A 10,779-nucleotide genomic window follows, 5' to 3' on the forward strand; every position below is an offset into this window, starting at 1 on the left:
CTGATGGCGGGGGAGGGGTGATGTACCCAGAACCAGCCTCTGGGAGGAGATCCCTGGGTCCTGGATCTCCTGAATGTCATCAGGTTCACCAAATGAGATCATATTTGTAAAAAGCACCTAGCACAGTGGCTGGCACATGGTAGGTGCTATGCATACGCTTATTCCCTTCCCTTCTCTGCTTCTTAGAAGAAGCAGACACTAAGATAAGGAGCAGAGAGGACCACAGCCATGACACAGAGAAGCAAACCCTGGCCCTGGCCCTTAGTGGTGGTGTGAGTTGTCTGCACCGTCCAAGTGCAAGGGAAGGGGTCAACCCTAGCACTCCCCGGCTGTCTCCAAGGAGGCGGCCTTCACAGGGAAAGGGGGCCTTCGATTATAGGGTAACCTTCTAAAGTTTAGAAAACTAGAGAATTCCCAGGGAAAGGTGGGATTCGCTCTAGGGAAAGGTGACTGATTTGAAAACAATTAAAACCCCCTTTTGGGGTCAGGGTGAGGAGAAGGGCCAGCGTCGTCCCAGGGTAGTTACAGGGACTACGCTGGTCCTTGGAGGACAGCGGTACCAACGGTAAGGGAACGAGAGCTTACTGGGCCAGTCATGGGCTGACACACGATTCCCTTCTGTTCAGCGTTTTTTATCCTATACAAAGGGTGTTCCAGCAAGCGATCAAAGCTTAAAGCTGCCTTGTAGGGCAGCCAGCATGATGTCTTCTTAGCCCACCGATGCCTGGGAGCTGACATCAGTCTTCATAACATTTTTGCAGCATCCCAGACCCAAATCAAAGTCTGACATTCCCAGGGAGAGCCCCGGGGAGACTGTCTCATTTGTGAGTCACAGCCAAGACTGAGCTCAGAGCCGATGAACCCGGGAGGCCCTGGTTCTAGGCCAAAGGTCATATATATACTGGGTTAGCCTCATAACTGTATCAAATTAAAAGAGGAAAATAAAATAAAGGTGATTACACATGTCCATGCCTTCTTTCTTTTAACTAGATCTGCAATTTTAATTATAACCCAGTGAGGAAACCCCCTCTAAGCCCAAATGAGATCACACCGTAAAGGGCTTCACACAGTGCCTGACACCTAGGACGTGTTACAGAAACATGAGCGATTACTACTGCTTCTAAATCAGTTCAGAACCAGCTCTGGCTCTGAAAGTCTCCGAGCCTGGCCTTCTGGAACAGGACACACCTACTATAATTCCTCCTGTCGACTCTGGAGCATCATTGCCAACACTGCCCCACATATGTGCTCTGCTAGGTACATCACACAGCCTCGCCCTCTGCACCAACCAGCCAACCAGCCACAGACTGCCATGCTTTCTGAGCCTTCCTGTCTACTGCAGAGGCTTTCTATGTCCTCCCCCACTATCAGCCTTCATGGCTAAAAACGTGTCCGTGGGGGCAGCTAGGTGGCACAGTGGGTAGAACACCAGCCCTGGAGTCAGAAGGACCAGAATTCAAATCCGCCCTCAGACACTTGACACTTACTAGCTATATGACCTTGGACAAGTCACTTAACTCCAACTGCCTTGTCTTCCCCCCTCCAAAAAAATAAAATAAATAAAAATGTGTCCGTGGCTCAGCAGCAGCACTCGCTCCCCAACGCCTGCTTCAGCAGGGAGCTGTGAATCTACCAGGGGCCTAAGAAAGGCAGAAGGCAATCCTGTTAGGATCATGTATGAAACCCAACTAGACCAGCTCGCTGCGAAAAATGAGAAAAGTCAGAATAGGAGCTTTGCCATGTGGGCTCCATGGCCGAGGACGTGGCCCAGAACCCTTCTGGTCCTCACCTCATCCCAACGGCTGAAGCAGACGCTCTTCAGAGAAGGGCACAGTTACTACGGGAAAGGAGATGAGACTATTCCATAAAATTAAATTAAATTAAATTAAAAACAAGAAGGTCTGCTCTGCATAGTGCCATAAGGGGGTAACTTTTTCCCCAAAACTGCACAAATGTCCCCCCCAATTTCAGATCAATTAAAAAAATTCAATGTTATGTTATCCTCAAAAGCACTAAATTTTACAGGACTTTCTAAGGCATAGGAGGAACAGCAGCATGAGCCAGGCAATGGAGCAGTCTGCAAAGCCAGGATGGCCTGGGTCACACCTGTCTCTGACCCCTCCTGGCTGTGCGGTCCTGGGCAAGCTGCGACCTTGCTGTGGGCAACTCTACGACTGGGAGTGGCAGAGAAGGTGCCATTCTGCACAGGGAAGGGAGTTTCCTTATCCAGGAGTGCACTTTCAGGCACTAAAATCACCTACACTATATTGCTTCCTCAGTAAAGGGTGGCATACCTTCCCTACTCCTGATACAGCTTTGAAGCCTCCAGACAAATTCAGAAGAGCTTAGTGCCTGTTTTTAGTATTCATTTCACCCTGAAGAGGAAAGGGGAAAACGCACCAGCTTTTTTTTCCTTGCAGAGGTGGAGGGGCTATGGGTGGGGAATAGGGCATACATCATTAGAAATGCACTGGCCTCCTTTCCTCACAGAGATGGGGGGCTATGGGTAAGGAACAGTGCATACACTATCAGAAATGCACAAGCCTTTTTTTCCTTGCAAAGGTAGGCAGGCTATGGGTAGGAAATAGGGCGTACATCATCAGAAAGGCAGCAACCTGCTTTCCTTGCAGAGGTGGGGGGGCTATGGGTAAGGAACAGTGCATACACTATCAGAAATGCACCAGCCTTTTTTTCCTTGCAGAGGTGGGCAGGCAATAGGGCATACACCATCAGAAATGCACCAACCTTCTTTTCTTGCAGAGATGAGGGGCTATGGGTAAGGAACAGTGCATATACACCATCAGATTCTTGGTAGACAGTTTTGCTGAATTGGTTTTTCCCCTTGTTCTCTTTAACCTTTTGTTACAAGGGCTAGGGAAGAGTAGGGAAGGGAGAAATGATATCTCCATAAATGACAGTGTTATAAAAACAAAAGCTATCCACCAGAATTTTACACATTTGAAATGTTAATTAAAAGATTATGTCAAACAGAAAGTCTGAAGAGGCTTAGGAACAGGGACCTAGAAAGACGAAGAAAAACAAAACTTACGGAATAAAACTCTTCACTTAAGTCAATCTACCACATAAGTCTAGGAATCAAAGGTCAGAATGATGGCAAGGCCCTCTTACCTTTGCGGTGCCTGTCTGAGAAGCATAGAAGATCTTCACTCCAGACACATAGACGTCTTTCTTCTGGTGGGAAGTGGGACCGTTGGACACCGGAGCCACAGGGGCCACAGGAGCTGAGGTGGCCCTCTGGAGGGAGGATTTCCCAGCTGATCTGTCACCCTTAAAGACAAAAATGTATAGATTTTGGCCTTCACAACCAATTTTTTTCTACACTCCCTCCTTCCTGATGAGAAAAATGAGCAGAGAACCAGGCTCCTTAGGAGGTTAGGAAATTAAATCCTAAGATGCAGAATCCTAGGGAGGGAAGAGCCACTACATTTGGAGGCCGCTCATTCTAGTCTGCCACAGCTCCAGGGGGAAGGAGATTGTCCCAATTTCCATGCAGTGCTGGGAGCTCGGTCCTCTGGGGCCAAACCAAGCAGATCCAATCCCTCTTACAAACTAAAGCCTGTCAGAGACTTGAAGCCAGCTCTCATGTCCTCCCTGATCCAGCTCTGGAACTGCTCTCTCTCTCTAAGGTCACACAGTTAGGCCTTTCTGGCTAAATCCAACGATGCTTTCTTAGTCTTTGTCCTCACTGACCTCTAGGTAGTTCCAGCACTTCTGACCAACCCCTCCTTCCAGATGCTTTCTGGGACACCGACCTCCTCCTACCTGTTGGACTGTTCCTTCTCAGTCTCCTCTGCATCATTACTATCCTGTCCACTGACTGTGAGCATCTCCTAAAGCTCTCTTCTGGGCTGGTGCTATCTGTCTGTCTCTCTGTCTCTCTCTCTCCATGTTATCAACAGCATGAAGATGACTCACAGATCTACATACGAAGCCCCTCATCTCCCTTTCAAACTCCCGTCCTTCATGCAGCACTTAGTGCAGTGCTTGGCACACAACAGGTGCTTAATAAATGTTCATGGACTCAATGGATCAATCTCCAACCTCCTGCCTCTAAAGACTCTGGACTGATACGTGTCCGTCTTGCATTTCCTTACTTGCAGGGGAACTCGAGCCCCTCACGGTCAAGACTGTTGCATTTTAATTTCTGTAAGCCCAGCACCTCACACAGTGCCCAACACAAAGCAGGAGCCTAATAAATGTCTGTAGAATTCACTTCTCTTCTGCAGAACCAATACCTCCAGCTCCTCCAATCAGCCCTCACAGGGTACAGCCTCAAGGCCTTTCCTTGTCCTAGGGCCCGTCTCCACACACGCTCCAGCTCACAGACTGAGAGAACTACACCAGATACTTAAGTGTGAAAGCACTACAAAAATGCCAGCTATCATCATCATCATCATCATCACCACCATCATCGATGTCCTCCCTAAAACATGCTACTCAAACCTGAACACAAAGGGCAGTGGGAGCAGAATAGCCTTAAGCCTCAAAGTCATGCCTCTCAATACAGCCAAAGCCGGTGCCAGCTTTTGAGACCCCCGTATCCCCCTACATGTGTGGTCCACTCAGACCCCTGATTCTTCTTCAGACAACCTACTGCCCAACCACACCTCCCCACCCTGCTGTTGTGGGGTGGATTTCTTGAACCCAAACGTAACACTTTATATATCTCCCTCTTAAATTTCAAATCAAGTTCAAACTTTTTCAAGTCTGCCCAATTTCCAAGCCTGTGAGGACCTTTCTGGACCCTAACTCGGTCAACCACATGTATGCCATCCCTTCTAGATTTGTGGGAACCACAGGGAAAGGAAGAGAGAAGGCTCCTACTTTTTCAAGACTAAACTTTTTCAAGCTAAACTTCTCCATACAACATAGCAAAGTGTCAACAAAAGATAAAGAACTAGAAGCTAGAGCCAGGAAGCCCTCAATTCAAATTTGGCCTCAAACTCTTCCCAGCTTCACAAGTCACTTAAAGCACCCTCGGCCTCAGTTTCTTCACCTGTAAAACGGGGATAATAATAGCACCTGCCTCCCAGAGTTACTGTGAGGACAGGACAAGATAAAAATTGTAAAGAGCTTTGCAAGCCGTAAGGTGCCATGTAAATGCTAACTATGACTATTACAAAACTTTGAGATAAACTTAATCTGAGGCACACAGTAAGTGCTTAATAAATGCTTTTTCACTCATTCACTTAGCAGAGCCATCAAAGAGTAAAGGCATACACTACAACCTTTAGGAACTGATTATCTAAAATCGAAACCATAGGTAACATCCATCCATCCCCTTAAGAAGTAACTCTACTTACAAGCTTTTTGGTGATGACTTGAATGCAGATGCACAGGCTAACGCCAAAGGCCAGCCCCAAGTACACATAAAACCTGTTCACCCACAATGTTATCAAAGGCGTGTAGAAGTGGTCCCATGCATCCAGGGAAGCATCTGAGTAGAAATTACACATATAGGAGTAAGCATAGCATCAGCAAATCTTTTTTCCCTATTAAAACACATTATAAATATATTTATATATAATCAAATATAATAATTAATAATTTAGTTTATAATTATATTATAGATAATATATAACATCAATTATATATAATAATTATATTAGGTATAATTATTATATATAATTATGATTATTTAAATTGAAATAAATGATTAAATAAATGATAATAAAGTAATAAAAATAAAATAATAAAGATGAAATACATAAAAATTAAATTAAAGTAATAAAAACAAATATATAGTACATAATGCATACATATAAATTATATAAATATAATTATAAATTAAAACAAGTGGCACCAGCGTATCTAACCAGAAATCTAACCAGTAAGAGCCATGGGATAGTCAGAGTTCTCCATTTATTCTAAGTGAACTCCAGCTACATTAATTTACCAGGAATCAACTAGATGCTTAAGCCAGTCACGCACTTTATTTCTTTATTAGAAATAAGGGCAACTGGACAGTGTTTAGTATTTCTCTAAACAGCTGAAAATAAGTTCCTAATTTGTGCCCAAACAGCATCTCAATGAATACAGAGAGGGGAAAAGCTCCCCTGTAGACCCTAAGGTTCGCTGGGCAGTCTCTATGTTTTTTAACTTCCCTCAAAGGTTTCTGGAGCCACAAATTAACTTCTAATTCCCACGTTAGACGAATGCATTTAATTATCCGTAGGGCCAACAGGAGAATTAGCTCATTTGTGTTCATGTCACTGCCTTAGTGAGAGCAGACACTGTGGGCCATCCATCCTCCATAGACAGGAAAACCCCAAGGGAGGCTCACTGTAAAGGCTTGAACAGGCCACCGGAGTTTATCAAACATGCCTGTTTATTCCAGCTGTGTTCGTGCCTTTTTACGTGGTAATAAAGCTTGACTAATCCTACGGCCAAGGGCTGCCAAATGCAATAAACCCTACAATGTCATGGAAGCCAGACTTGTTTAATCAGTGTCCTTTGCCTCGAAACACTGAAAGTTGGGCCTGTTTTCACTGCAGCACAAAATAAAATGGGGCAAACCAGTGAACTGCTATTAGAAAGAATTGGCGAAGCATAGTTTAAGGAAAAAAAAGTGCTGGGTTGGAATCAGGAGATCTGGGTTCAAAACCCGTCTTCTATATGACACCTGATAGGAGTAGACCTAACAGAGGCATTTCACGATCACAGCCTCAGTATCCTCATAGAGGCAATGGGGACTCAGGGCTTGCACTCCTCGTCAGATGGGACTGTTTTGAACAAAGTGCTTTTGTTTCTACAACGCTGGGGATTCCATCAATTGTTTTTATTACAGAGTGACACAAAACTAACACAACACAAGCTTCCTCTTCCATCAGTTTCAATGCAAATGCATCCCTGAAAATGATGCAGCAATGTACAATGGAGGGGGCTGGGCTTGGAATCCAGGACTGACAGACTAGCTGTATGACCCTCAGAAAGTCACTGGATCCCCAGGAGCTTCCAGCAACTCCCTAAGATCTAGGGTGGAATCCAACACCCAAATCACAGATCCACCCCAGCGACGGGTCTTGTGGCATGGTGGGAAAAAAAACACTAGATTTGGAGTCATGGGACCTGAGTAAAATCTCAGCTCTGCCCCTTCCTACCTGTACAGCCCTGGTCCCCTAGGCCTGTTTCCTTGTCCACAAACTGAGACAGCCTTGGAGGTCTCATCATTCTAGATCTATAATTTTATGAAGTGGCCTTGAGCATCATCAATTCCAGTCCATTCATTTTACAGATGAGGAAACTGGGGCCCAGGGTTGGATGGTGACTTGCCTATGGTCACACAGAGTAAAGAACAAATTGGAACCCAGATCTCCAACTCCACAGCAACATTTGATAAGCACCTACTTCAATATGTGCCAGGCACATACCAAGAGAGACAGTGCCCAACCATCAAAAACCTTACATTCTACTGGAGGAAATATATAGGGGGCAGCTAGGTGGCGCAGTGAGCAGAGCACCGGCCCTGGAGTCAGGAGGACCTGAGTTCAAACCTAGCCTCAGACACTAGACACACTTACTAGCTGTGTGACCTTGGGCAAGTCACTTAACCCCAACTGCCCCACCTTCCCCCCTCCAAAAAGAAAAAAAAAAGGAAATATATGAAAAGAAAATTAAATACAAGATACATACAGAGTAATTTCCATGGGGAGGACACTAGAAATTGAGGGTATCACAAAGGCTTCTGGAAGGAGGGAGTATTTCAGCTGAGGTTTGGAAAAAAAGCTAAGGACTTATGAGGCAGAGGGAGGCTAGGAGTACAGTTATCCCTTCCACATCACAACATTCCCCATCAGAAGTTTCGATATTTCATAGGTCAGCATAAGAAATCAAATGGGGAGGCCAGGTGGGGAGGCGGAGCCAAGATGGCAGCTGGAAAGCAGGGACTTGCTTAAGCTCTCCTCTGAGTCCCTCCAAACACCTGTAAAAAATGGCTCTGAACAAATTCTACAGTTGCAGAACCCATGAAATAGCAGAGGGAAGCAGGGCTCAAGCCCAGGAAAGCCTGGATAGTCGCTGGGAAGGGTCTATCACACAGAGCTGGGAGCAGAGCGGAGCACAGCCCAGCATGGGCCGCACCAGGACCAACCAGAACAGGAGCCGGGCAGAACAGGCGGTAGGGCCCTGAATCATTGAGCTGTGGAAGTTACCAGACTTCTCAACCCACAAAACACCAAAGACAATAGAGCAGGTTAGTGAGAAAAACTGCTGCATTAGAGTGAAAGGAGTGCGCACCCGGCCCCAGCCCCAGAGGTGTGGAAGTGGTGCAGCTCTGGGGCTGCTTCCAGAGCTCCAGCCATGGTTGCTTCCGGCCCCAGGCCCACCTGGTGAGGGGAATGAAGCAGCAGAACAGAGCAGGAGTGTGGAGCCTGTTTGGATCTAGGTCGAGGTCCTGGTTGGCAGTTCTTGGAGGAGAAGGAGCACTGGTGTGGCAGAGCTTGCTGTGTAGAAATAGCTCTGAAAACAGCTGCGCAGCCCCTAAAGCTTGGGACAAAGTACTCTCTACTCTACAAGCAGTCATACCTGGACAAAAAAGCTCAAGGGTCAAGTAGTTGGCTAGGAACATGAACAGGCAGCGAAAATGGACTCAGATTGAGACTCACACTTTGGAATCTTTTTTTGGTGACAAAGAAGATCAAACATACAGTCAGAAGAGGTCAACAAAGTCAAGGAGCCTACATCAAAAGCCTCCAAGAAAAATATGAATTGGTCTCAGGTCATGGAAGAGCTCAAAAAGGATTTGGAAAAGCAAGTAAGAGAAGTAGAGGAAAAATTGGGAAGAGAAATGAGAAGGATGCGAGAAAATCATGAAAAACAAGTCAATGACCTGCTTAAGCTCCTTCTAATAAAGCCAGACCAGAACCCCCTCCCCCCAAAAAAGAAATCAAATGGGAATTTTGGAGTTTTGCAGAAACCATAGACTAAATGGAAGGCCAGCAGATGGCACAGAGCCTATAACCACATATTTAACCCAAATTTTACAATAAGGTAATGTAAACACCCCATAAAAGGAAAAAAAATAAGCTTTCTTCTGCAGTACAAAAGGAGAACCAAAAAATTTTATGCGGATTTTCCAGAGAGCAAGCTGCCTTGCCCCTAACCCCTGTGATATGGAAGGGATAACTACATTCATACATTAGGGACAGCCTTCATAAAGGGCCAGCAGCCTACAATCTACCACCTCATCTCTCCAGAGATAAAGGTAGCCCAACAGGCACTTTCAAAGAGCCCCAGGGAACCCTTAGGTACTAACTCTCCACTTAGAAGGGAATTGACCTTTTACCAGCATGTGTGTTGGGAGGGAGAATGGTGACAGGAGAAAGAAGAGAAGGTAGCCCAGACATCCTCAATCTGTGCTTCCATTTTCTGACTCCTGGCCATCACCAATGCCTGCAATGCCCCCTCCTCATCTCTCTCCTCACCTCTTAGAATCCCTTCCAAACTCAGCTTCTGTCTCCTACACAAAGCCTTTCCCAACTTCTGCTTTGTCACTACTTTGTATCTATGTATTTTTAATTTACTTAAATTGTATCTACCACAGCATGACTGGGGAGCTTCTTTTTAATACCTTGGTAACTGTATTTCCATATAATTGCCTTTCTGGGTAATCTTATGTATTGTATTCTAGGTATTCAAAAAGGTGATTCTGAGATTTGCTCCATAGGCTTCTCCAGACAGTGATTCAATAAACATTTATTAAGCACCTTCTATGTGCCAGCCACCACACTGAGCACTGGGGATACATTATATGTGTGTGTATGTATTGCGTATATATATGTATGTAGGTATGTATGTGTATGTATTATGTGTATATGTGTATTATATATATATATATATATATATATATATATATATATATATATATATATATATATATATGTATGCATCACCCTCCCCAAGGAATTCACAGTCCAATAGAGACAAGAAAGCAATTAGGTGCAAATAAGAAAAACAAACGATAAACTGGAGACTGTCTCATAGGGAAGGCACTAGAATGAATGAGGGGCTGGAGGGTTCAGAAAGGCTTTCTAACTGAAGCCAATGGGGTCCAGTACACAATAATAGTAAAGAATCACATTTCTTGGCAGTGGCTGGAACACAGTAGACACTTAATAAATGTTTGTTGACTTTATTTGCTGTGAGCCCCCACAATAATGTTCCCAGGAAGAGCTCGGTTCAAATCCAGCCTGAAACTGACTAGCAGAGAGACCCCGGACAAGCCTCAGTTTCCTCATCTGAAATCCAGGTAATGCCCTAGATGGATTCCAGAATGCCTCGACCACATGGTTGGCCCCAATAGAAAGGAAGCTCCAGGAGAGTACGAGCACTGGGTTTCTACCTCACTCTGCACTCCAACCTCAGCTAGCACGTGGTAAGCATTTAATAAACGTAGCTCGATAGAACAGCCAATCGCTGGGCATAAAAGCCTGTGTCCTACCAATCCCCACCCCGACCTCGCTCTCTGTCCCGCCCCCGCGCATGCGCGTGCACGCACCCACCAACGGGAGCGAGCGCGCCTGTGCAGGCGGACGGCCCCCTCGGGAGCCCATTAACGCGCGGGGGGAGCTTGGGATCGGCTGGGGAAGGCGGCTGGCAGCCTCCGAACAGGCCAGGGCCGGGGCTGCGCGGACCTGAACCGGAGCAGAGGAGGCGGGGACCGAGAGCGGACCTTACCCATGTCCTCGGCGGGTGGCGGGAGCAGGGTCGGGGCCGGGCAGGCAGCGGGAGCCCGGCAGGCGCTACAGCTGCGGGCTCCGG

The 10,779-nt window shown here is 46.1% G+C and overlaps 1 protein-coding gene across 1 annotated transcript in view; it reads right to left on the reverse strand.

The window, feature by feature from the left end:
• Window positions 1–10,779, reverse strand: part of LOC118858765 (S-adenosyl-L-methionine-dependent tRNA 4-demethylwyosine synthase TYW1-like) — a 259,567-nt gene extending 248,788 nt beyond the window's left edge. The window contains exons 1-3 of the mRNA XM_036769387.1: window positions 10,696–10,779; window positions 5,325–5,458; window positions 3,130–3,288 (exon numbers count right to left, since the gene is read on the reverse strand). Coding sequence (XP_036625282.1) covers window positions 3,130–3,288; window positions 5,325–5,458; window positions 10,696–10,699 — 297 coding nt within the window. The 5' untranslated portion in view covers window positions 10,700–10,779. The remainder of the gene's footprint in view (window positions 1–3,129; window positions 3,289–5,324; window positions 5,459–10,695) is intronic.

Source organism: Trichosurus vulpecula, chromosome 7, assembly GCF_011100635.1.
Source record: "Trichosurus vulpecula isolate mTriVul1 chromosome 7, mTriVul1.pri, whole genome shotgun sequence".
NCBI lineage: Eukaryota > Metazoa > Chordata > Mammalia > Diprotodontia > Phalangeridae > Trichosurus > Trichosurus vulpecula.